Here is a 27,602-nt window from a genome sequence, read left to right as displayed (position 1 = left end):
CTGTCCTCTGCACCACGCACTGCTCTGCGCTGCACGGACCGTCTCACTGACTGCAGGAGGGAAAGGAGGAGGGAGGACAGAAAAAGAGGGTGAGGGAGTAGAGCAGGGAAACGTCCTGCATGAAGAGGTAGGAAAAGGGGTACTTTGGGCAGAAGAAGGGAAGAGACAACAACAGAGTGAAGATCAAATTGGAGTAATAAGATGATGTAAACACTCAACATACAGCACAAGCACACAAGACTGTTCTCTGACACCAACACATCTTGTTCACCTTAAAATGGGAAATACAGTCACTCGCTGTGGCTCTGTTGCCTGTTCGACTTGCAAGCAATTGAATCAGGAAAAAGTTGTTCCTATTTTTAGCCCCACGCTCGATAGAGGGATGGAAAAGCAAACAGACAGTAGCTGCTTGTGCAAAGACAGAGAGCGAGATGAAGAGAGAGAGAGAGAGAGAGAGAGAGAGAGTGTGTGTGTGTGTGTGTGTGTGTGTGTGTGAGAGAGAGGGAGTAAAGGAAGGGAAGAAGGAGGAGTGACTTATTTGGGAAGTTCTGCAAGTTTAGACCACTGGTTCACTGCTGTCTGAGGAGGACACATGGCTGGACTGGGCACAGGGCAAAGCTGAGAGCTGAGCTTCAAACAGCAGCTCTTAATCCCTCTACAACCTTTTATCGTATGTTCTTTGCATCCTGAAGTGCTACATGGATGCCTCTTAGCCTTCTTGCGGGAGCTGAAGCTAAAGAAGGGGCTTACTGGACGATTGCCCCGTGATGGAATGTGGCAGATTTGCGTACAGGATCTTAGGAAGTTTTTCTTCCCTCTCTCATGTTTGGAGCTGCGGGTCTGGATCTGAGGAGCGCGTGCGCTACTTAGAATTCCCTCAGAGACTGGGACCGTCAAACTGGGAGGACTGTGGGTCGGGTAATGGTTTAAGAGACGAGCAGCCACCTCCGGCCATTTAAACACACACACTTTTTGCACCTCCACTCATCCAGACGAAGGAATTCATGATGCGGCGCATTGACAAGCTGAAAAAGTCGTTCTCCTTCCTGGCACACTTTCACGCATATCGAGTGAGTGAGTGAGTGAGTGAGAGTGAGTGAGTGAGTGTGTGGGTGTGTGTGTGTGTGTGTGTGTGTGTGTGTGTGTGTGTGTGTGTGTGTGTGTGTGTGTGTGTGTGTGTGTGCGCTCTCTCCAGCTGGACTGAGGCTGTCCTCTGGGAGAGTTGTTGTTATTGCAGCAGGATGTTAGAGCAGAGCAGATCTGATACAGGACATGGCTTTGGCCAGGAGATGTGTGTGTGTGTGTGTGTGTGTGTGTGTGCGTGCATTTCCGCACTACCATGAGGAATGAGTTCAGGCCAGAGGCATTTCTCTGAAGGGACATCATGTTGTTTCTCTACATCTGAATTCCGACATCCTTCTCTCCCCTCTCTGGTTCATACTTGTTGTTTCTGTCTATTTCTTTTTACTTTTCATTTGAAACTGGAAACGAAATGGGCTTTCCTTTTTAAAACAAAAATGGAAAGTTAGGGAAGTGGCAAAATTATGCTTTTTAGAGCCCTAATACTGGCTCTGGTTGTAATTAATAAAACATAGCATTACTCTCCTCAATGTGCATCTTCCTCTTCATCCCATTAAAGGAGAAGATAAGCACTTCAAAATGTTGTACATATGACAACAAAGGAAAGAAGACCAGTCCAGCTCACATTTTTCTTCCTCCCAAAATGTTACTGGACAGTGTGATTTGGTGACAACATATGACCTTTGTCAGATTAGACACAACCCATTTTACCACCTCTATAAGTGAATGTGATTTCTGTCCCGCACCTGTCTCCAAAAAGTGTAAAATGTAATATCCTGCTTAATGGTTTTTGTAAATTGGTTAGCAAGTTGACAGAGAAATATGATATGAGGGCTTAAGCATCTTGATTTTGACCCCTCATGCCTCAAATATGACACTGTCATGGAAAGAGGCCCAAGAGGAAGCTGACTTACGTCTTTGGCAGCGTCCGGTGAAATAACACTTGGATGTAGACTGTCAGGGTCGATCAGACTCGGGGCTGCATTGTGGAGGATAAAGCAGGTAATAGTTCATGGTATATGCCCCATGCATGAATATGTTGTGCTTTATACAAATGTGTTTCTTCTGTGGATACCAATGAAACATGTTTGTTTGTTTAAATGTTGTCAGGGAAAATCTTTGTTTTAAACTCTTAACAACGTGATCAGTAGATCAAATAAACATGCTACATGGTAGAAGAGCATTTGGTAAAGCTTAGCAGCGCAGTGGACCAGCCAAACAAACCGCCGTATCGTCTTTCTCAGGGTAGGGGTCAGGCATGATGCGAGAGAGACGGATTCAAATGACTGCAGCTGCACTTAATCCTAAAGCCACAGGCACTGCAGGCATCCAGTGTAGCCTGTATCTCTATAAAGTGGATCTGGCAGGTTATAATAATACATTGGGTTAAGTTAATAACAGACTTGTTGTACCTGCTTTACATAAATCAGAGGATTTATCCTCAAGCGAACATCACAGACCGTTTTGTGGACAGAGCTTCCTGCTGACACAAAGACCCAAAGCTGCATGTTAGGACATTGCTAACGAGATATCAGCTGACCCACTTTTATGTGCATTGCAATGCATTTGTGTCAGGATACAGACATCTGGCATAACCATTGGGGATTGAGCCCTCCCAGTAGATTGGTCTCAGTCAGACCTTGCATCAAAAATTCATGGAAAATACAGGACCACTCACTTTCCATTGAAAAGACACGAGTAAATAAATCTTTTCAGTGGTTTGGGGGATGGTCACATCATGGCAACTTGTATGGCCCAATGTAGGTATGTACTTGTGTGAGGAAAAGAACACATTCTTTAGCTCCTCTGGCCACATTCATTAAGTGTTCGGAAGTGTCCAAACCCATTAACAAGTATAGATGACAGAAGGGAAGCTGTGACCTCTGACACTTTCCTCTAGACCTTGTAACCTTGGCTCAGCGAGTACAGGAAGTTCCTCATTCACAGAGTCTAATTACGACTCAGTGGAGTGGCCCCTGCGACCCAGCGCATGCACCAGAAAGGTCTCCCTGTCAATCTCTGCAGATTTGTCTTCAAAGTTCTTCATGCCTTTACTCTCTATTTATTTCCATAATTTTAATGTATAGACCTATGAAGAAGCGAAACAGGATTTAAGATTCATTTTAGCTTTGTGTTGTGCTAGTTTCAGCATGTCACTTTAAGTAGACAGTGATTGATGATGTTTTGAACTGTGGTGTTGTGTTTTTTCATTCAAGATTGATGGTCTGATTGTCTTCTGGAGAAGCATTGTACAGTGTGTGTGTGTATATATATATATTGTGGTCAGATTGTGGTCAGATTGTTTAGGAGCCTCCCATTTCTCTTCATATGACTGATGTGCAAAACAGCGCTGCCAGGATCCTGAAGAGAGTCTGGAAATATGACCACATAACACCCATTCTGCACTCACTACACTGGCTCCCTGTCTCATTCCGGATTGACTACAAAGTCCTACTCACCCATAAATGCATAAATGGACATGCACCTCCCTACCTACAAGAACTCATTACTCTCCAAACCTCCACCCGCACCCTCAGATCTACATCTTGCTGACAGTGGTTTATTAACACTACAATAACACATGATCTGAAATCAATGGCTATTTGATACTCTCGATGTAAAATGAGTCCTGACGAGCAGCTAATGCTATATCCATGTCCAAGCAAGTCAAGCGCCTAAGCAAGTATTTCGATGTGTTGTAAACAATTACTGGGGATCACACAATAGATTTGAGCTCAGTTCCTCTCCTTTTTTTATAGAAAAGAATGGTTTGATTGTTGCTCAGTGACTTTCTATCTGGTTGTATTTTGTAGCTTTCAGAACAAGCATGGAGAAAACTGTTGAATGAATATTGAACTCAGTTCCCTATATTCTTTGTGTGTGTTTTGCAGAAACTGGGCAGTAGCATGCAGTGTGAGGAAGGTACAGAATGGCTGCTGGAGCTGCTGATGGAGGTGCAGTTGCAGCAGTACTTCCTGCGGATCCGAGACGACCTCAACGTCACACGGCTGTCACACTTCGACTACGTCAAGAACGAAGACCTGGAGAAGATCGGCATGGGTCGGCCTGGTGAGAAACTGTGTGTTTGCTTGTGTGTGTGTTTTGTTGTTTTCACAGTATGTGTAAATTTGTGTTTAGTTTTCCCAAAGGCCTAGTTCAGTTTTGCTGGGATCCTGAAAATAGTCTTGTTTAAGACAATATCACATACAATAGGATAAGATAAAATAATCCTTTATTAGTCCCGCAGTGGGGAAATTACAGGACTACAGCAGCATTGCTCACAAGTAAATAAAAGATCAAAATAAAAATCAAGTAATATAAATATACAGTAAAACAGTAATAAAAACAAAATAAAAACAGTGAAGAAAAATATTAAATATACAGACTGAATACAAAATAAAATAAAAAGTGTATAAAAGTACTTAAACGTATTGCATGTATTAGATATTGCACCAGGTGAATGAATTAAAGTGTTCAGAAGTGTCCAAGTTCAGAAGTGTTCAAAGTGTTCGTGGCCTGCTGGGACCTCAGCGCATTGTGCAGCCTGACAGCAGCGGGAAGAAAGGACTTGCAGTACCTGTCTGCAGTAATGGCTGTGTCTTATTTGGCTCCCCCTCAGCATAGCGTGAGCAAATCCTCCATTACTCACTACCCTAATATAATTTTAAATTCACAACTGGTAATTAGGCCCAATAAGAAGAAACACTTACGTGCCAAGTCTTTTGTTTGTGAAGTGTGTGTGAAGAGGATGGCAGCAGTAAAGTTCTGAATCCCGTTACTGAGGCCCTCAGGGTTCTCGGGTATCAAGTAGCTTAAAACTAATTACACCTACTTCTGCTGCTCGTTTATTCATTACATCTTTTTTTCTCTACTCATCTCACTGTTGGCTAAACCCTCAACCTTCTTCGGTCTTGCGCTTGCTTTATCTCCAATCTCTTCTAACATATAGTATGTGTGTATCCACCATCTCTCCCCTCCCACCCTTCTTGTGTTTTTCCTTTTTGTCCATTTCATGGTGTTTAGTCTATCATTTATTTTGTCCTGCTCTGAGTTGTTTTCCAATTAAGAGAGTAGTATAGTATACCTTCTTTTACTTGACTCTGAATGGTTCCTCTGGGTTTTCCTGATGCAAGAAGACTCATAGGAAAAGAAGAAGAAGCTGCAGTCTTCATCCTTTTGTGTTTACCACTGACCATCACTGCATTTCTTTTATTCTTTTTATAAAGGACAGAGACGACTGTGGGAGGCTGTGAAAAGGAGGAAAGCCATGTGCAAGCGTAAATCCTGGATGAGCAAGGTGACAAACATAGACAGGCACAGCACACACATAGACTCATTTATTATGGTACATGGTGTGCTCGACATTATGGCGCATGTTGGCATCTGTCTGTCACAATGTGGGCACATTCACATTCTCATGAACAATACATGATAGAAAATGTTTACTGTCACAGACCCCTGTACAGATGATATGATCACATCAACAACACCATGACAAATTTGCGTTTTTATGTGAAGACCAGTATTTTAACAGAGGCAAGGTAAGTTTATTTGTAAAGCACATTTCATACTCAAAGGCAATTCAATATGCTTACTTAACATAATTACAAAAATGCAGCATTTACCATCTGTCAGTTTGATGCCAGTCTGCTGTATACGGGACTCAATGCTTCTGTCGCGTTGAATTAGGACTTACTGTTCGTATTTCTAATAACAAAGGACTTTACTGGTGGTGGTAGTAGAGTGTGAATGGCAGAGCTGTTTTTCAGTCTTTTTAACCAAGTCACTTCTCAAATGCTCACACTGACGCATTGTGGTGTATTCAACCGTAACTAATACAATTCAACAGTTTGAATAGTTACAGTAGGTCAAACTCTGATTACTAAGCGGCTTGGTTGAACGACTGGTCACTTGTTGCTTATGTGTGCGTGTGACAAAGGTTTCTGGCTTTACTTGACCCATTTAGTCAATTTATTCTATTACTGCGACACCAAACTTTTATATGTGTGAAGTTCTATGGTGATTACGGAGTAGGTCTCAGAAATTCCTCAATTAGTTCTGACACAGATGGAATGCATGCACATCTATAGGGAAAATCCTCACAGAGACAAGACGACCTGACCCTTCTCATGAGGATGAGCATGTCCACATACAGACACACAGGAGTTAATTCACAAGAGTTGGTGACACAGATTCAGAGCGTGCAGCATTCACAGAAACTTTGTCTCATGAAGCTTAAAGTGTGTCCCCTAAAGAGACAGAACCACGTATGACGTATGATTGCACTCCCTTTAAATAAAGGATTAACAATAAAGGATAACATGAAAAAATTGTAAAACAAACATTCCTATTCAAATCAGGGACAAACCAGAGTAGAGTAAATGAGTACAATTAACAACTTAATGCTTTATATATAGACTGAGTTTCATAGCGAACTTGCTAGCTAGCCAACTGTCCACTAGTTTGGTAGCTTGCGAATTCCACCATGCTTCTGGTTGCAGAAAATGAGCCGAACTGGTTGCAGGTGGCCAGTGGGTCTCACTGACTTGTGTTAACACAACAACTTACAACAATCGCCATTTTCTTTTGTACCAGTCAAATGGAAAACATTTAAATGTCCTTTCTATACCTAAAGATACCTTATACACAAGCTAATACAATATATGATACACCTACTGCGCACATTCACACAAGGCAAAGTGTGAAGGAATACTGGGCAGTTGTTGTCAGTACTCTTTATGTGTGTGTGTGTGTGTGTGTGTGTGTGTGTGTGTGTGTGTGTGTGTGTGTGTGTGTGTGTGTGTGGATGGTGTGTGTGTTTGCTGTTCTCAGTGGAAGCTGCGGTGCCCAGAGAACATGGTGCTTGCTTTCTATAATTACACCTGTCTGTTTCCGCCTCTGGCACCATCCTCAGCTAAAGTAATCTGCTTCCTCAGCGTCGTGTGTGAGTGAGTGTGTGAGTGTGTGTGTGTGTGTGTGTGTGTGTGTGTGTGTGTGTGTGTGAGAGAGTGTGTGCATGTGAGTGTGTGCATGTGTGCGTGCTTGTGTGTCATGTTGCCATGCTCAGAATCTTTTGAATGTTGAGCCTCCTATTTGAAACCCACTCATCACACAGTGACCACATATATGTGGTGTTTTAAAAAGGCTTGCAGCATTATGTCATGTCTGGTCCAGTGTGAATGTGAAACCACATACGGCTTGCTACTGTTTATATCTGGCCAGTCAAATATGTTTGGCACTGGGGATTCATTGACACCTCGTTTTCACCGATGATACCATTTCTGAGTACTGACCTTTTGGTTATCAGTCAATAATGAGCTGCTCTACCTTTGAGACGGACGTGCTTATGTGATTTGTTACATGCTAATTAGGGTTTGATATTACTGTTGTAGAAATTATTTCATTCTTTTCCTCTGGGTATGACAGCAGTACTAGTTTCTGTGCATTCCTATTTTTGTCTTAGTTAGGGCCCCTAACCAAAGGTTTCCCATAATGGCTCTGCACAGCACACACATTGTATGGGTTCAAATTTGGGGGGAAAATAAACTCACACAAACAAGTACATTCAGGTCACTTAATCTAATAGTGCTTCTTAATAAGTGCTTCCTAACCGCTAAGTCATCCCTGCTGTGTTGTCAGCACTTAAGCCAAGAGGCAGGACATGTCTCTTTTCTATAATGATAAAGTGTGTGTGTGTGTGTGTGTGTGTGTGTGTGTGTGTGTGTGTGTGTGTGTGTGTGTGTGTGTGTGTGTGTATGCGTGCTGGTTTCGGTACATGCGCATTTGCTTACATACATAGTTGCTTAGTGACAGCATATTAGCTAGAAGTGTGACTCCTCACTGGCCTCATGATTCTATTCAGTTACAATTAACCTGTCTACAATTTGAATGCACAACAATTCTCAAGATATTATTACATTTTCTCTGTTACTGCTCACAGCTACTTTTTCATCAATTAATACAAGTAGTCATATAAAACTAAGCTCCCTTTTTATTTTGAAAGTGCTTTTAAAAATCAGACAACAGTGTACAATATAAAATTATATTTATTTTCAATATCTGTATGTGTGTGACCCACCTCTGTTCATAAACATTACAAAAATAAAACAAAAATCTTTCTACAGTGCAAAAAAAGTGCTGTAATCAGCGTGATAGTAAAAAGCGAAATGCAAAGTGAACAAGAGAATGTTTAAACGCAAACCATCATCACTGCCTGATAATGCATGATACTTACATCCAGTGTTTCCGCAGGCCTACAGTAGCGGGTGAGTGAGTCAGTCCTGTGAGTGGGAGAGGAGACCAGGGAGAGATAAAGTGGAAAAAAATAGTTTTACTCGAGGCTGACAGAGATGGAAACGAGTGGGAAATAGAGTTTATAAGTGAAATGAGTGTCTGGTATCTTTCCTCCATCTCCATCCACAAGCTCAAGCTCCAGCAAAGTGGCTCATTGGATGGAAGATAAAAAGGTGGCTCTTTTGTGAGAGACATTTCGACTCCTCTGGCAGTTGTAGAGAGTTAGCCCATCCCATGATGTTATATTATTATTTATAAGCAGTTCAATTCATTTATTTGTTATTGTCATTATACTTAGTGTCTGTCACTTCTAGAAAATGCATCTGAAAATACAAAAAGGTGTAGTATTAAGTAATACAATTTTATTTTTTAAATATGAAAATACATTAAGGCCTACAATCAATGTCCACTTGTCTTGACCATATCCCACCACTGATGCTTGTCTCTCTCTTTGTCTTGTTCATTATTGGACCCTTTCACAAATCTGATCCTGCTGAAACACTTTTTTATTTGTTCTTTCTCTTCTTCTGTAGGTGTTTAGTGGTAAGCGCCCAGATGGAGGAGACTTCCCCCAGCAGGGCCAGCCGGCCTCCTCCTTTCGTAAGCTGTCTCCCACACCTCCACTGGGCTTGGGGGAGGGAGTCCTGGCCACACAGCCCAGTGGCGGTGCTCATCTTGATGTGCAGCAGCAGGCACTGACCTGCCTCATCCCAGAGAAGGATCTGACGCTGTTTGAGAAGCTGGGGGACGGCACTTTTGGTGTAGTGAAGAGAGGAGAGTGGCTGACGCCTGGAGGGAAGGTGGTGAGGAGACCCGTGCTTTAAACTTATTTAGTTATCTTAACATGATTTAACTCCTTTATGTTGAAGTTATTTGGAAGAGATAGAACTGTGGCATGGTCATTCAACTCCAGTTATTTTCTATAATGCTTGTTTGCATTTTGTGCTGATGTGGGAAGGAAGTCAAAGCAAATCCATAAATCTGGGTACTTTTTGTGTACATTTTATTAGTAAAGGTTCTGCTATAAAATGAGCATGGGAAGTGTGGGGAAAAAAAGGCTGACTAGTAAGATTATATTTAAACTAAAACCTTGTTTCCAGCTGAATGTAGCTGTGAAGTGTCTGAAGACAGATGTGCTCAACCAGCCTGAAGCTTTGGAGGACTTCATCTGTGAGGTCAACACCATGCACTCCCTGGACCACCAGAACCTCATTCGCCTCTACGGTGTGGTGCTCACACACCCAATGAAGATGGTAGTGGACACACAGAAACGCACATGCACAGAGAGGAATATACACAGATAGATAAACACAATCGCACATAAACCTGTAGTCTGACTTGTACCCATATACACTTAACACAAATATCCCTCTCAGGCTCTCTTAGACTGGTTCTTGACATTACAGCTTTAAATCGGGTCAAGCATCTTTTTAACTGTGTATTAAACAAACAGGTGACAAATTATGCAGACAAAGGTGCAACACTAAATATACAGACAATGACATTAGACGTATGAAATAGATGTTATGATTTCAATATGGTATAGATTTTGTGTTTTTTTGTTTGTTTTTGGAGGTTTTGTAAGTATGTGTGTGCGTGTATGACAGTGTGTTGTATATGTGTCATATATTCCTTCTGTATGTGAATAGCTGTGAACAGAGGTATGTGCAGGTACATCCAAGGAGAGAAGGAAGAGGAGGAGGAGAGAATAAATACATTACTATAATTATTAGCATGGCTATCACTAATAACAATTAGCAATGGTAAATAAAGTATTCAGTTTTCTCATCATTTATTCTTGAGTGTCATTGCCTTGGGTCTGCCCCAGACTTTCACGCCTCCTCATACTGGGCTGCCCCAGACTCTCTGAAAGGGAGACAGTTTTCCAGTTGTTTTGGAGGCCCCCAATGGACAATCAAAATAATATTTTTTTTTAAAAGCGAGGAAAATAATATGATCATAATAATAATACATTAAAAATGAATAATGGATATTGTAATATATTGTATTGGTTCCAGAGGTATGTAATGTGTGACGATAGAAGGTGACAGACAAATAGTGCGTTAAAGTGTTAAAGTGGTGACACTTTAGTATTTTAGTTACTTAAAACCTTTTGTGAAATTAAGGACTTTCAATCAAATGAAATTGGGAACATTTATTTGTATGATGCGTGTATCAGGTCAAGCATCTTCAGGCCTTAGTCATGACCGGAGAAAGTGATGGAGGAAAGAAAGGAGACGGGAAGGGAGGGGAGCAAGTGGATGGAGGACTAAAATGAGGACTGATTTTTAAGCCTTGTTGTTTTCATCCTACTATTAAATTCTATATATTTAATCTGCCAAATAGCTTTTGAGTACATCACTCACAACACAACTCACAACATTTTTGTCACTACATTATTTGACATTTTTCTTCCTCCTATTCTCACTCCCTCCTTTCATCTGCAAATCCATTTTTGCATCTCTTCAACCCCATCTATTCCTCGTTCCTTTTGCTTTTTACTCCTCCTTTCCTCTTTTCACCCACTCTCTGTGTCCTTCTCTCTCTGTTTGTGAAGGTGACCGAGCTGGCTCCTCTGGGTTCTCTGCTGGAGCGATTGCGATGTGTTCGTCCACAGGGCCCAGTGTTGATCCACACTCTGTGTCAGTACGCTGTACAGGTGGCTTGTGGCATGGCCTATCTGGAGCAGAGGAGGTTCATCCACAGGGACCTGGCAGCCAGGTAAGGGACCAACCACTTTTTAAAAGTTTTTGTAAGTTTGAGCAACTATAAAAAGCTAAAAATCTATTTTTTAAAGAGGCTTAGGCGTATTTTTTTACTGGTATGTTGAAGTATTTATATTCATTCTCCACCCAGAAATGTACAGGCCATTACAGGGAGACTTGGCCCACAAGTATGAATGAGTCACTGGTTGGCTGACTGTAATGGGTGTTCTAAGTTCTTGGGCTTGCCCAAATAGTCACCTCACCTTACTGTTGACACTCTGTAGATGCTTGAGAAAAATCTTAATAGCTGGTAGAAATGAGTCATTTTCACAGGCTGTTATAAAATGGTAATGACTACACATGGCTTTTACAGTGTGCCAATCACAAAGAGGATTTCTCAAGCTGTGGTTTTAGACTTTTTTTAATTCAGTTATAACTTACCAGACAGTTACATTTTATCAATAATACATCTCAAATATATTCAACACCTTCCATTAAAACCTTCAGTACGTCCTGAGATTTAGGACTGCATTCAGAACCCTACTCACATGTTGTGCACTATAACTGTCTTGCACATGGACTACATTTTATATGACTGAATCACATTCTGAACGTTGCTCAGGATCAACCATTAAATATATCTGTTTTGTTAATTTCCTACTACCATTTGCCAAAACCATAATGGGATTTTAAAGGTCATGTGTCAGGTCAAGTTCAGTTTGATGAGTCTTTCTCCTCTCAACAAGTGGTCAAACATCATAAAATCCTTGGAAAAGAAACGTATTTCCACAATAAAATATTTATAGATTTCCTCATCTTGGTTGATGCTACTGTATTGGGGGGCTTTGTGAGCATGTTAATTTTTTTTTTAAATATTTGACCCTCTATCTTCAGGAACATTCTGCTAGCCTCAGCTCACAGAGTGAAGATTGGAGACTTTGGCCTGATGAGGGCGCTGCCCAACAACCATGAGCACTACGTCATGCAGGAGCATCGAAAGGTCCCCTTTGCATGGTGGGTGGACTGAGAGTGCAGCTCAAGAACCACAGCTGTAGGCATGGATATGAGTGGTTTTAGTGGTTATGGTGGGAATATGATGTATTTTACTGCAGAAGGTTTTCACAAAGAACTCTAATCAGTCACAGCTGTGTTCCTGCCGTGCAGATGATTGTTATGAGAGATTTTGTTTTAATTATTTGTCAAATTCTGAGTTATTAATAATCTTTCTTTTTACTGTTTTTATTCAGTTCCATGTATGATTTTAATGTTTCCAAACACACTCATTTTTATTTTTAAATGCTTTTAAAGTTAGAGAAGCTGCCTTGAAAAACTAAATGATCAAAGTGTACATGTACAAAGTGAGGATTATCTTTGGACATATACAGTTTACATTAAAGTTTTTGTCCGTCCTGCTTCAGGTGCGCCCCAGAGAGTTTGAAGACCAGAACATTCTCTCATGCCACTGACACGTGGATGTTTGGAGTCACTCTCTGGGAGATGTTCACACATGGCCAGGAGCCTTGGCTGGGCCTCAATGGGAGCCAGGTAAACAAAACAAATATTGAAACACATCTTAAAGCTAAAGTAGCACAGGCAGACCCAGAAAACTAGTCACATGTTGTCACATTTACACCGATGTATTCTGCAACTCTTTAAAATGTTTTCTACTTTGTCAAAAAAAAAAATAGATCCTGCACAAGGTTGATAAAGAAGGTGAACGACTCCCAAAGCCTGAAGACTGTCCACAGGAAATCTATCATGTAGTGCTGCAGTGTTGGGCTCAGAAACCAGATGACAGACCCACCTTTGTTGCCCTGCGTGAGTTCTTGCTTGAGGTAGGAGAGCTGCCATTTGGATAGTCACGTTATACATGCAGGGTGTTAAATATAAGGTTGTTTTTTTTAGCCACTAAGCAAAAGACACTTCATTGTAATCTTCACATCTGCGGCACAGAAGGGCCAGTGTTCCCCCAGCAATCCTCATCACATAAATGGATTTTCATCTCCACCTAGTGGAGTTACTGCAAAGAAGAAACTGAAACATACCCTCAGCTGTAAGGATACAACAACCAGCTTCTTCTTACCAGGCACTCCCCTGCACACGTCATATTTAAACACTCATGTCACTTAACATACACTTTAACTTAAACACACATGTCCCTTTAACATACACTTACATTAACGTTATCTGTTTGTCTGAGCACTTTATCTTATACTTAATTTAATACCCATTGCACTGTTGTTGTCGTAAGATATGGTCCATTCATACATGTTTGCTGTTAACTTTGGTGTTTCATGTGTGTTTTTTGTGTCTTTATATGTGGGTGTTTTTCAGAACATGCCCACAGACATGTCTGCTCTGCAGGACTTTGATGAGCCTGACAAACTCCAGATCCAGGTCAATGATGTCATCACCATAATAGAGGGGAGGTGAGTGTTAATTACATGGACACGATGCCTTCTACCAAATCTGTAACTTTTACCTTCCAGATTTACCGGCCAACCTTAATACTGATAAATAGTCTTTAAAGGGAACAATTTAAATGCTGTCTTTTCACAAAATAACAGCCTAAAAGTATTGTAAAGTTGCTGAGTTCATCAATGCTTTATAATAAACATACATTGAATATCTACTACGATAGAATTGCTACATTGTAAATATTAACATGTGTAGTAGAAATATAGCTTTTTTGGTAATGCCCTCTCCATGTTTGTGTCTTTTAGGGCAGAAAACTACTGGTGGAGAGGTCAAAACAAGCGAACCCTTAAGGTCGGACCTTTCCCCAGAAATGTGGTGACATCAGTCGCAGGTTTGTCAGCTCATGACATCAGCCGGCCGCTCAAAAACAGCTTCATCCACACAGGACACGGAGACAGCAACCCTCATCGCTGCTGGGGCTTCCCTGACCGGATTGACGAGTAAGGACCAACTTCTCTTTATTCACTTTATGTGACTTTACTACCCGAATGTACCTAGAAAGTTTTTACATGGTTGACATGTCTCTTAATTACTTTCTAAATATGTATCATAATTATGCCCCATGTGGGAAGTTGGTGGTAAAATGTCAAAATAGTTTTTGCTGCGTTGGAATAATAAACTCTCACCAATAGATGGCAGTAGCACAATACTGCAAATGTCCAACTTATAACAACATTATAACACCAAGGTTAGGGAGATTCACTATATTGACATCTGCTGTAATTAAGTCTGGTGCTCTCTTCCCTCCAGTTTGTACCTCGGTAATCCCATGGATCCTCCTGATGTCCTTAGTGTTGACCTCAGTGGTGCTCGGCTCACACGGCTACCAGGACGAGCTAGAAGTGAGTTAAAGAGCTCCAATAAAGACTGAGACCATGCCATAATGATGGCTGTTTTGATCGACAAATACCAAGGATAGACACTCCCATAAGACTATTCCGTATCTCTGGGTTCAAACTCTATTTGGCACCACTGATCCAGACCCGTTTAGCATTTGGCTCAATTTGGTTGTATATGTAAACATTACAACACTTCTGTTTTCACAACTGACCATAATCACCTCTGTAAACATACCTGGTGTAAACAAACCGAAAGCATTAACAACTATTAATACCTTATATTTAATTGTTTCCTACCGCTAATGGCTACATTAACACGCCTGTCAATTGATAAAATGGTCAGATTCCACATTTAGATTTTGAATCTGATGGATTGTGGGTGAGAATTTTAGGATAATGGCATATTTTGCTTTGGAAATATGGCCACCAAACAGCTTGCTTTTAATATTTCTTAACACTTGTCAGCAAAACATTCATATGTAAACTTACATTTTCCTCCTGCCTTTTCCCCTAATCGTTTTATCTTTGCTGCTGTCTTTTTTTTCCACCTCTGTGTCTCCTTTGCTATGGCGGTATTTGCTTTTATTCTTCCAGAGGAGCCTCCTCCTCGCCCTCCTCAACCAGCAGTGTTAATCAAGAGTAAGTCTGGTTTCTCTCAGCAGCTCCTCACCCATTGTTCCTGCCCTCTCTGTTCCCTCCTAGCTCCACTCCTCAAAGGTACATTCCATACGTTTTGTTCTTTGCCTGTCTTTGCAGTGATTCCGTCATCTACTTTTATTTCCTTTCTTCGTATCATCGTTCTCCATCTTTCCATCCACGTGTCCCCTCTAACAGGTGTGCAGTGTCCTTTCTGTGCACAATAGGACTAACTTCAAACCTGGAGAACTTGAAGTGTGTCTTGTATTTCTGGGGTGTGATGTGATCTAAAAGAGCTTTGCTTCAGTTTCATCACTCTAAATGTTTTTCAGTAAAGTTATAAGTGTATTGTGTGTTTGTGTCTCCAGAGCCTTGCTATGATCCAGTAAATGATGATGAGGATCTGACTTCGGCAGGACTAAAGAGATTATCACTTCGGAAAACGAGTTCTGTCAAAGGCTTAAAACTTAAACCTGTTGCGGGGGTCTCTGCTTCCAAACAGGGGAGTGGTTGGACTTCAGACTCAAGCCACAACTCCAACAGCGAAGTGTCCCTCATTGACTTTGGGGAGGAGTTCCCCCCGCCCACTCCATCACCTTCCTCTGTGGTTAAAATTCAGATTCCTTCACTGGCAAAGCTAGCTTTGGAAGCCGAGAACATCATGGACCGGACCCCGCCTCAGAGTCCGTGTAGATCGTTACCCCGTCCCCTTCACCCTACACCAGTAGTAGACTGGGATGCCCGGCCATTACCCCCACCTCCGGCCTATGACGATGTTGCCCAAGACGAAGACGATATGGAGGTACGGTAGGAGGTGACACAGCACATTTCACATTGCGCCAACATTTCATGGACATGTGATGTTTATCTCCTGTTCTGAGATAAACATCCCATGTCACTTATCCATAGTAGAAAATATCAATGTTGTAAATCTTCTTTCTCTACAAAGGTAAGCTCTATCAACAGCTCAGAGCAGCAGCATGAAGAGGAGGAGAGTGATGTCCATAATCCAGATGAGGTTCTCTTCTCGAGACCTACGGTTGAGGGTGATGTTGTTTCCAGGGGTCCAGACAGATCAGGTCTGGAAGACAACCTCTTTCTCCCCAGCAAGCAGAGCCAAGTCCTGTCAACCTCCTTCTCCCAGTCAGCAGAGATCTTCCAAGAACTCCAGCAAGAATGCATGAAGAGGCTAAATGTACCGACTGGAAGTGCTGCACGGTCAAGCTCGCCATCCCAGATCTCGTATCCCCAGATCTCACAACAGACCGAGGACGGACACCAGCAGAGTGTCTTCCCCTCCAATGAGGACAAACCCCAGATCCCCCCACGTGTCCCCATACCGCCTCGCCCTATAAAGAGGGGCGACTACACATCTGCTCGCTGGTCACGGGATCTCTCCCTGTCACCGACACCAGCAGACATCACAGAAGAAGTTTCAGGCCCAAACCAGGAACAACCGCCTCAGATCCCTCCCAGAGACCCTTTGTCCCAGCCAGGCTCCAGGACTCCCAGCCCCATGGGCTTGGTAGTGGGCTCCCCCCAGCAGAGACTCTACACTGTCAGCCCCATCGCCATGCAGGCTCCCCTTACCTCCTGTCCCTCTACAAACACCTACGGCTCCTACCTCTCCACCTCTCCAGGTAAACTCATGCCTACCACGCACAGCTTTGCCTCAGATCCTAAATATGCTGCACCCAAAGTGATCCAGGCCCAGGCACAGGGGAAGGACTCCGCCAGCAAAGGCCCATGTATCCTTCCCATCGTCCGTGATGGACGTAAAGTCAGTAACACCCACTATTACCTTCTACCAGAGAGGCCCCCATACCTCGACCGCTACGACCGCTTCTTCAGGGAGGCAGATAGCCAGCCAGCCAGCAGTGTGGAGGAAAGGCATGGACGGCAAGCGAACACCGCCATGGTCAGACCCATGGTGGTCAGCAGCCAGATACTCCAGGGACACGCCCAGGGACAGGGGCTTGTCCAGCCAGGCGAGCTGAAGGCTAATTTCTCCTCCAACAATAACAGCAGTCTGGGTGGGCCACGGTCAGGGATGAAGACATCAGTTAGTCTACCTCGCGTCTGTTCAGACGGGCTGACAGCTGCGGCGGTCACTGCTTCCTGCATCAGGACAGACGGCGGCGGGAACTCAGCTGACAGGGTCAAAATGGTAAGGTCAGAGTTATTTGGATTGCCTTTTGTAACCTTCATTCGAAACACTTCATGTATAATTTTACGATTTATAATCATGTGCTGAAAGGTAATATTTATCGCTTAAGTCATTAAAGTCCTAAGCATGCTCGCTTTCTCTGTGATGATGGATTGTTTAGATGCAGTATATAGTTGACCTTTTGTCATCCTTAATGCCATTTTGATTGCTTTTTTGTAAATTAGAATTGGATAATAAGCACAGTTTTTAAACTAGATAGCCATCAGTTTCTTGTCACTAGTATGAGAGAGAACGGCTCCCTTATCGCTTAAATATCTGTGCAATGTTCAAGAAATTCAAGCAGGATTCTAATATAATGCAATAAGTGCAGTGCATATTTGATAGATAGCTTGCTTGACTCCTCTTAAATATTAACTTACATATATTTGTCATTTGTATTGGTTGTCCACTCAAGCCATAGCCTGGAGGGATAATTGGGTGTTTGTGTGTGCAAATTGTTCCCTTTTTGTTCAGGACATTTTTGGGGCATTTTTCCCTTTCATTTGACAGTGGACAGTGTAGAAATGAGAATGAGAGAGAGTGAGGGATGTGACATGCAACAAAGGTCTGAAGGTAGGAATCAAACCTGGGACATTGCGGTTATATGGCATGCACTGTAACCACTTGGCTGCCGAGGCCCTCCGGTTCCCTTTTTGTTAGATACTGAGCGAAAAAGTTAGCATATCACTATATGTGCTATGTATGCAGTTTAAATGCTTTAAACTGCATACATATGTCATAATTGAACAGATACCTCCCTATTCAAATTAAAATACTCTTCAGAACCAAATTATGACTGATGTGTAACGGCACAACAATTTCAAACTGGAGCTGAATTTATGAAAGCCAATGAATCGGACGAACTAAAACAGGAAGTTTCATTTGAATAGCCTTTCAGTACAAGACGTGGAAGCATTCAAACACTTCTTACATTCCCATCAAAAATCCCAATCTTTTTTTTTTTAAAGCCAATGTTCTCTTGAAACAAAAGCCATATTAACGTTTGCTGTGAATTGATTTAAGAATTTTATCGGTTTTGTTGGCCGATTGATTCTGACACCAGTTGAACCTCATTGAACTGGAGGCAGAATCCCTGTGAAACACCAGAGGCTGTATATCGATCAGGTCCTATGCATTTTGTAGTGGATACTAAGATCTGTGGCCGCACACAAGGTGCTGTAGAAATCTGAGGTCATATATACAAACTATGCTGCAGAGGAGTGCAATGCAATAAGTAGAAATGCACTATGTATTTTCTCACTACTATAGTTTAAATAGTGGTGGTAGAAGTAGTCAGGAATGATGTGGTGGTATATTTATTATCATAGGTATCAATCAATACTGTCCAAATAATGGACTATGCTGCTAGAAAGTCTCATCACGCAGTAACACTGTCAGTGTTGTCTTAAGGTGAATTTGCACAAACACAATTAGTAGAACATGATTTGTTTTGTGACGGAATGGGTGACTGCTCGAAAAGGCTTATCAAATCTTGTAGAACAATATAACTTGATTGTCAGTTTTGGAAGTGTTTTACATAATTGTTACAGCTGATTTCATCTCAAAAAAGGACCCAGTCGTGTTTTTAGGTGCTGCTGAGGTAAATGTTGATGGTAGTGTTGAGATTTAGCAAGTGATAGAGAGAGTGTAAGTGTTGTTGGATGATACAGATACTCAGGCTGTGCATCTTGTGTGACTCAGGTGCAGGAGGCAGTTCACGGTGTCACAATAGAGGAGTGCCAAGCCGCCCTCCAGAACCACAACTGGAATGTCCAGAAAGCTGTGCATTATCTAAAGGTGAGAGCATTTATTTGTACACTATGAAAAAGCTTAACCTTTTCAGATGTATTTTTCAGGTGTATTTAATCTGCTGCCATCCCGCGGGCATCCTTTACTGTACATTCTATTGTTCACTGTGCCTCTATTTATAGTTCGATACGAGTTAGGTACGAGTGCCACATGTTTCTGGAAACCTACGATTCTTGTGATTACAGCTATGCAATCCGTCTTCAGATCAGACCACCACAGCAGCTACAAATGAGACTTTTGTCCGACAACAACAAACAAACAAACGATAGCAAAATCCAGGCAACTCACCGATGACGCCTCATATTGATCCATAAATCCATAACATGCCAACAACAACGGCGTTGTTATGTCGTAAAGGTCCAATAAAAAAAAATCCCATAAAAGATTTAGTCCAAAACACGTGATTACATCCATAAATATCCACCAACTGGTGTTGCATCATTTCATATCAGCTGGAAGATATGAAAGAACATATCTTTGTTTTTAGAAGAAAAGTTTGCATGACAGCACATACTAAACTCGGTATCAAGATGACCGCCGAAATCCAACCTTTACAATGAAACGTCACTTGAACCAATGGGAGCGTCATGTCCTGACTGACAGGCTACATTACCCAACCAGAAGCTACATTGAAGAACAGAGTCAATCTCTGTCTCCTTACTTGGATCAAGCCTGTCACGTCGTACAGCTCAGATGATAGGCGTTTCGTACAGCCAATGAAATTGCCTAAAAAACGAATACCAGGGAGAGGGGGGGCAGGTAATCCCAACAGCCTTCAGTTTGATGAGAAGAGACAGCTGCTCACAGAGCCTCAGTTTGGCATTGAATTAGCATGAAAATGCATTTATACTTCATTTTCTCTGCGTCAGCAATACTGGTTGTAAATATGAATAGTACCTCTATAAGTTTGCAAGACTATAAGCCTTTTTAATAGGTATATAGTATATATATCATGAATATTTTCAGTCTCAAAATGGAAAAACGCCTAGACATTTCATTAGAAAAACATGTGTAAAATATTCATTTTCTGTGATATTGTTATCTGCTTTTTACTTAGACTAGAAAAGGCTTCATGCTATGGTTCCATTGTGTTTTCCAGTCCATAAGTCCCATGTATAGTCATCTACAGGCATTTATTTGCAAAGAAATGTTCAGGCGGAAATAAAAGCCTTATACTTTAATCTGTACAAACTTATATAACTCAGTGTCAGCAGCACTTAAAGGATTGAGGGAAAAAAGCTTCAGATTGTTACCTTTCAAAAGAGACCAAGACCATGCATTTACTCCAAATAGTTCAAGTACAGCTTCCAATTTACTTTGGGTATACCTGGATAGGCGTCAAATTTGACAGGAATGCTAGAGGTTAATGCCTCTTAAGTTTCCTATTATCTGTTGTTCATACATTGATTCGATAGTGATCACAATAATACAGAGTTTTTAGTCCATATGTTGCCCTGAAACTGACAAAATAGTTTAGGTTATATGTAAAAATGTGTACTTTAACCTTCAATAATTTCATAAAATAGTGAAAAATTAAAGCTTAATTTATTATACTCTGCTATTTATCTTTTACTAGCTTATATCATTTTCCTTATTATCTTGGTCTTTGCACACATTTAATGATTATCATTCAACATCTTTAACTTCTTCCCATTATCCTCTTGGTTATATGATAATGAGATGGGCGTGTCCCTGTATATCCAGGGCAGTGATTGGTTCAGGGTGTTTGTGTGTTAATCAGTGGACAATCCAGAGTAAGAGTGGCTATAGCCAGTTTGAAAACACACAAAGCCTTTTCAGCTGGCTCGGTCGCTAAAACACCATTTTTGTCATAGCACCAAATGTATGTAGTGTCAATCTAACAAGCTAACACTAAAGAAGTTACCTAGCTAACGTTAATTGGAAGTTCGTATCTCAAAATCATAATCTTCAAATGCATGTCTTTTGTCTTCATAGGACTAAATTATTACTTGTTTTGTGTCTTTAATTACATTTGATGTGACTTTTATGACTTTTTATAACTTAATAGGGTATGACATTCTTTACATATACTTTTTTTATTTTCTTATGACATTTTTACTTTAACTTTTAAAGTTGTAAGATGAAAACACGGACAATTCCCAGACCGGACAAGGCTGTGGTAGCGACCTGTCAATCACGAGGTTGCTACGCCCTAAACCATACCCTGCTTTGTCTATTTCACTTTAAGTTAGACAATAGTTTACAAAATAAACTTAATTCTGTATTGAAAAAGACTTGAAACTAGTAATGAGACCATAAACATTAAAACATTTAATAAATCAAGGAGTCATTTTCTTATAGAATTCTTTTTACGACTAGATGAGTCGCCCCCTACTTGCTATTAGTATGCAGACGGCAACTTCCGGTTCTGAAAAGTGATGCCAATGCGGTAGGGCCATAAACTTGCATTCTTTCTGTGACTTGTTATGGCATTTTAATGAAATACAATATATATAACTCTGTATAGTTGTGTTACTTAGTATTTATTTTCTCAATATGTAGAAGAAAAATTATTAACTTCTAATAAATTAAGTTTAAAAAAAGCTTGTGTATTTTTTTTTAGGTTAAGGAGAACTAATTATTTAATGTATGTGTTTTAAAAAAACTGAAATAAAAAAAGCATACAGACTCGTTGATATGTCTACAGCAGTGTTCAGCCCCCTCTTAGCTGCCTGTGCTCGGGGCAACTGTGGATGAAGTGAAGCCGTGTTTGGATGGCAGTGGGCACAAGGGAACAATTGTGTGCTCCTTAATAGTGTTGGCAAAGTTTAGAAAATACAGAAATGTGTTTGAAGAAGACACTGAGCTTGTATTAAGTTATTGATTAATTCTACAATGTGCTCACTGGTGCTGCAATATAAAAAGATGAATTCTGCAGTTCTTTCCTGAAGATAGGGCAATAAAGCAGGGTCACATGACCATGTGACCCTCCGAGGCAAATTTGTATTTGTGATGTTGGGCTATATAAAATAAACTGAATTGAATTGAAAAACTTTATTGCCCTATCTCGTCCCTCTCATCGTCCTGTCTTCTGGCTTCTGAACAATTGTCTTCATCCTTGTTTTGTCTTTGTAGGTGGAGCAGTTGTTCTGTTTGGGTCTGAGGAACAGACCAGAGTGTCTAAAGCTGTTGGAGATGTGTGACTGGAACCTGGAGGTGGCCAGCACTCAGATGTTGGATAACTATGGATCCACAACCCGACAGAGGTACCGTATTCTGCAGCGTTGTTAATAGAGCACATGTTTAGATGTTTGAAAAATGTAATTCAGTCATTTATGAACACACATTATGGCATCATCAACATATAATTAAAATCAGATTCCTAGCTGGTCTTAGCTAGTGATGTGTCCTTTCGTGTCGGGGCTTCGATGCGTGTGTCGAGTAATCAGGTAGATTTTGGTGAAACGCGTATCGATGCTTGTGTCGATGACTTATGTGGTGACGTTCGAAGCCTCGCGAGCCGGCCGTACCACGTGACTGATTCAGAAAATGGTTCGTGGGTTTGCCGTGCGATTTGAAATATAAGGGGCAGTGAAACTCAATGGATTTCCCCCTTCCTCTCTGTACGCAGCTTCATCTGTGCCTGTGAAAGGGTATTTTATAAAGCAGGCGAAATAGTCTCAAAAAGCCCAGCACTGTGAAAAAGTTCTTATTTTTACTTAAAAAAAATTGGACACATCAACATGGACTAGCGGAGCCGAGGCTCGATACACCGATCCTCTGACTGAAAGTCGGATACTCTAACCACTGACCCACAGTCACATCACAACCCTCTCCCAATTTGTTTCGAGTTTTGATTTTGACCCCGCTATTATATCATAAAGATAGACACAATATTAATACGTTAATAATTGATGTATTGGCGTCACAAACATAATTTATTCAATTTAAAGCTTCACACACCAAAGCCATGGTGTCGTTATGATCACTCTGCCTGTTTTACATGTATTGTCCACTTGGTGGCGCAATAAAGCAAATCGAGCCCCGTGAAGCTTCGGCCCATGAGCGAACCAATTGGATGGAAAGCTTCAATGCTTCAGGAAGCTTCATCTCGCCATCACTAGTCTTAGCTGCTGCAGATTTTCCCTCCTCCAAGTAAGAAGTATTGCAAGTTAACTGAAAAAGTTAACAGCAGACATTATACAGCAGGGAGACAGGCGGCGGTATGATGCAATGACGGTGTGCTAGGAGAATTTTGCTTTTCATCTCAGGATTTTCTAAATCTAATCTAAAGCATCTTTATATTTGCAGACGGTGACAGAAATCTCAAGCTGCTGAGCTCTGATTGGAACTTCATCATCAGTAAAAATATCATCAGAATAGGTGAATCGGCTCCTGACCCTTCCCATATGTGCTTTGGATGCTCCTCCAATCAGAAGACTGTTATTTAACAATAGAAGAATCAAGCACATTTTCACTGAACTAGCACAAAATACCGAACTTTATTATGGCTCTCTTCATACCTAACATGGACTAAGGATGTTCGTCTGTTAGATACGTGACTGACCACCTTTTCTAAGTTGTTCAGAGACAAAAAATAACACTGTACTTAAGTTAAATTTAAATTGATCAGCCTGAAATGTGTCATCCTAACAGGTTCTGCAGTGTCATAGATTGTGGGTGCTACCATACTGTGACGTATCCACTTACTAGTATCCTCACTGCCGTAATTGCACTGTTATTTTGATAATGTCCTTAAAACGCCAGTTTGAAAGGGAATCTGAAGAAGGCAAAATTAGTTGAATAGCACATTATACACAGTGGCACTTCCTACGATTTAATCAAAATACTGTATAGTATGAATACAGATTTGACCTCTACAATGTAAAATGTATAAAGTGACATTTATGTGTTTGTTTACAAAATATTGATAAATTATTTTAATATATTTTGAACACAATGCTACGAGACAAGAAAAGACTGTTATGTTCGTTACTGGGCAAGTCATTTTATGAATGATTTCAGTTAGTGTGGCTTCAGAGCAAGAGGGCCTTGCAGCCAGTAGACTCTTCCTACTAAAGTATTTCTTTATTCCTTGCCTCTGCACTTTGCCCAAGCATAACTTCTGCGTATCAGCTGAAAACTCCTGCCAGCTGGGTATTTTCTGTATACTATGTTGGCAGCTAATAAAAGCAACGCAGTGAAATTCATCTCAAGGCACAGATCCTGTCCTGACGTGTCAGCGCTGTGTGAACCTTTTGCTGGGCATGACAATACAGTACATTTTCTGAGTACTGTCACAGTAGACAATGAACATGAAAACGTCCGGGCCTGTGTTCTCCCGTTTCATTACGGATGCACTTCGTATGTGAGGACTCCACGAAAAGGAAGGGACATAAAAGGCATCGCTTGCTCCTAAAATTCACTTTTCTTTGCCGAAATGTCAACCAACCAAATACTTTACAGGCATTTCATGGTCAACACACGTGATCCTTCGGTGCTATAGAAAAAAGAACCCTTTTTTCCAACGTGTACCCAACTATTTCCCCATTAAGACATTGGCTTTTCTACAATCAGCCCCTCCACATGTCCATGAAAACGTATGTGAAAGGTCCCAGCACAATCTGTTTGGGCAAAAGCTCCAAATGGCCTCTGAAAAAAGCGAACATGGAATCACAACAAGCCTGCTACCTGCCTGCGCAAATTAAGAGGCTTTGAAGAATAAACAAAAGTGTGTTAGGAATATATTTCTAAACGATGTACAGGACTGATTTTGGATGACAACCCCCAGTTAAAGCTTTCTCCTGTGTGCAATAAGGCTGCTGTAGAACCTGTGACCTCCCAGTCTGTAAATCCATCAGTGCCATCCTGTTGTGTAAAAAGTATCCTCGTCATTGATTGCACAGGAAAAAAAACTTTCAGAATAAAGTGTTTGGTGACTCAGTTGTCCTCCTCATAGCAGGATCAAGTTGTACTTAAACACTGATCCCAAGTCAGTTTTGCCAATCTTTCTCCCTAATGTGTTGTGGTAAAGTTGATTGTTAACCAGTGCGTAAGGACGACGTGTTGTTTGTCTTTATACCAAGCTGCTGTCGTGTGTTAAAGGACTGAAGTGAACCTTGTGGTGTTATGATCAACCCAAAGCAACATTCTTCAGTTGGGGTGTTTATACTCAGATGTTTGAAAACTCAGTTCAGTTCTGTTTCATCTTTGTTTGCCATATCAGATTCTTCAGAAACTGTCTGCTACTTTTAATCATTCATATTGTTTTTAGTTTTTTTCTTCAATCAAACTTGCCATTTCTTCCTCATGTGTATGTATTTGCTTCCCAGAATCTGTTTTAAATGCCTTTTTCATTATTTTCCTCCTCCTGGGTTGATAGAAACGTTTGAGAAGTTCATGCTGCCGAATTTATATATGTATTTTGTATTAAAAGATTTCATTATTTTTTACCCATTTTTTTATTAATCTTTTTTCTGTCACCTTAGTTATCTTTAAAGGAACTAGTGATTCTTAGAGGGGATATCATGCTGGATTCAATGTAAATTAATCAGACATGTTCCGAACAATGGTCAGATGCATAAAAGGGACATATTGTGCTCATTTCAGGTCAATACTTTGTTCAGGAACAAAGTGTTAACTTATTTCTTCTCAAAACATTATCAGCCATATTATTAATGTCGTCTGAAAAAAAGAGGCTATTGTTTTAGAAAACTAGTTGATTTGCATATTTTGTAACATGAAAATGAGGAAGTCTATCTGCCGCATCCGTGTGATACTTTATATTAGGTAAATGTTTGGCATGGATCCAATCTGATCTATTTTACCTGTTAAACTGTATAGGCAGCAATTGAGTGCTTTTTGAATGGGGTCCCCAAGACCCTGTTACATTGGTATTTACATACTATAATGACTATAATGATTTGACTTTTTTCGACATACTGTACTATGACTTTTTTACAACTTATTTCGACATAATATACGATTACTTTTTTCATCAGACAATGCCAAGAGTTTCTTCAACATACAGTGTTGTATACATAGTTAACTAGCATCACAGGTTAAAAGCAGTTTTTAAATTTATTAGTTTTAAGTGCTGTTTTAAAAGTGGTGAGTGGCTTCGCAGCGGTTAGTGCGTTCTTCGGATTTGTAGGCTGAATTTCTCCTGAACTATTAGGAGTTTGTCTTTAAAGGCACCAACGTTGTTTCACCTCCTGTCCTCGAAATTGAGTCGGACTGGGCGGTGCAGAGAGAAGGTATGCGCTAATGTTTATATTCTCAGTGATGTCAGGGCCGTGTCACAGGGACCCACTGGGCTTCCTTGAGCCTCGTCCAATGAGGCACCAGTAAACTGGTTTGAACCAAATCTCACACTGGTGAGATTTGAATACCTGGTGGGGAAGACGTAAACCAGTCCAGACTTCTCTTTTTCCACGCAGGCCTCTTCCTTTGTTTCTTCCACATGGTTAAGTCCCAACAAAATGTATTATTTAGTCATGATGAAAAACAGATTATTGATAAATGTAGTTCTTTGCAGTAATAAATTCTAAAGATAGCTATCACTACCGGAGGGCCTCTGTAGTTCTTCAACATGCTTGGAAAGGGAGGGATGAGTGGAGGGGTCATCTTGTTGCTTGCTATCTGCAACCGCACCACGAGATGCCACTAAATCTCACACACTGTTCCTTTAAACAAAAACAATAATCTGTGAATTAAATGGTAATAAACATCTGTTAACCATAAATGCGTGCAAATAACCAGCTGTGCGTAGCTGTGCAGTGGCTGTTGTTACATAGTGAGTCCTTTTAGCACCCCTTATGTGTGTGTATGCGACAGATCAATCTGAAATCAATAAGGCGGTTTGTGTTTGTGATTATTGACATTCCAACAATGTGAGGCCTTGATCTTCATGAGAAAATAGAGCTCAGACCTTGCATGTAATGACCGTATGGATCCTTGCATTGTGGTATTGACCACTATTTTATATCCATAAAGATAACACCAAGTTCTTTGTTGTTAATAGTTCATGAATTTTTTCCCGACGTGTTAGGAGCTATTTGAGCAAATCACAGACTAATTTATTCATTGATGATACGGCTAGAATCTTCTTCGGGTCAATAAAACATACAACTTCATTATATAATAAAATTAGAAGCTTTGCAGAGTGGGGATCAATTTGATATAAATGTAAAAAGATGGTAATGACTGAAGAAATGCTGAAGTCACACAAACACACAATCTTTGATTTTGACCTCTTCTCCCTCTATTCACCATCTTTCTCTTCTCTACACACGCCTTCTGCTGTACTGTGGAACCAGGGACTTCTGCTTACTAAAGAGAGACCCAGTAGGCCCTCCATTCATCTTAGTGGTGTGTTTGTGTGTACAACATCATTACTCAGTCCCTGGGCAAATTATTAATGTCTATTGTTCCAGTTGTTTGGGGCATTAGAGCAGAGGGCTCACAGGAATCTCCGGAGAACCTATTGTGGTTTTCACCAAACAGAAGAGAGTAAATAAAGAGGGACGAGTAAAGCAAAAGCAGGAAGAAAGTTGCAGAGGAGCAGATAAGACCCTGTGCCATCTGGAAAATAAA

The 27,602-nt window shown here is 40.9% G+C and overlaps 1 protein-coding gene across 1 annotated transcript; it reads left to right on the top strand.

The window, feature by feature from the left end:
* Positions 1 to 1,007: 1,007 nt before the first annotated feature.
* LOC306743084 (activated CDC42 kinase 1-like) lies at positions 1,008 to 25,409 on the top strand (the record flags this gene model as incomplete). The annotated part of the gene is made up of 17 exons (XM_079225565.1): positions 1,008 to 1,070; positions 3,972 to 4,149; positions 5,307 to 5,377; positions 8,907 to 9,176; positions 9,474 to 9,626; positions 10,931 to 11,094; positions 11,973 to 12,092; positions 12,497 to 12,623; positions 12,767 to 12,913; positions 13,413 to 13,507; positions 13,802 to 13,996; positions 14,307 to 14,398; positions 15,400 to 15,833; positions 15,981 to 17,198; positions 18,939 to 19,034; positions 22,143 to 22,273; positions 23,319 to 25,409. The coding sequence occupies 17 exons, from the start codon at positions 1,008 to 1,010 to the stop codon at positions 23,323 to 23,325; spliced, it is 3,561 nt and encodes a 1,186-aa protein (XP_079081691.1). The 3' UTR covers positions 23,326 to 25,409.
* Between the last annotated feature and the right edge of the window lie 2,193 nt (positions 25,410 to 27,602).

This window comes from Taurulus bubalis, assembly GCF_910589615.1.
Source record: "Taurulus bubalis genome assembly, chromosome: 1".
In the NCBI taxonomy this organism is placed as follows: Eukaryota; Metazoa; Chordata; class Actinopteri; order Perciformes; family Cottidae; genus Taurulus; species Taurulus bubalis.
The sequence above is the reverse complement of the archived record's forward strand: the minus strand, read 5'-3'. Positions and strand labels throughout refer to the sequence as shown.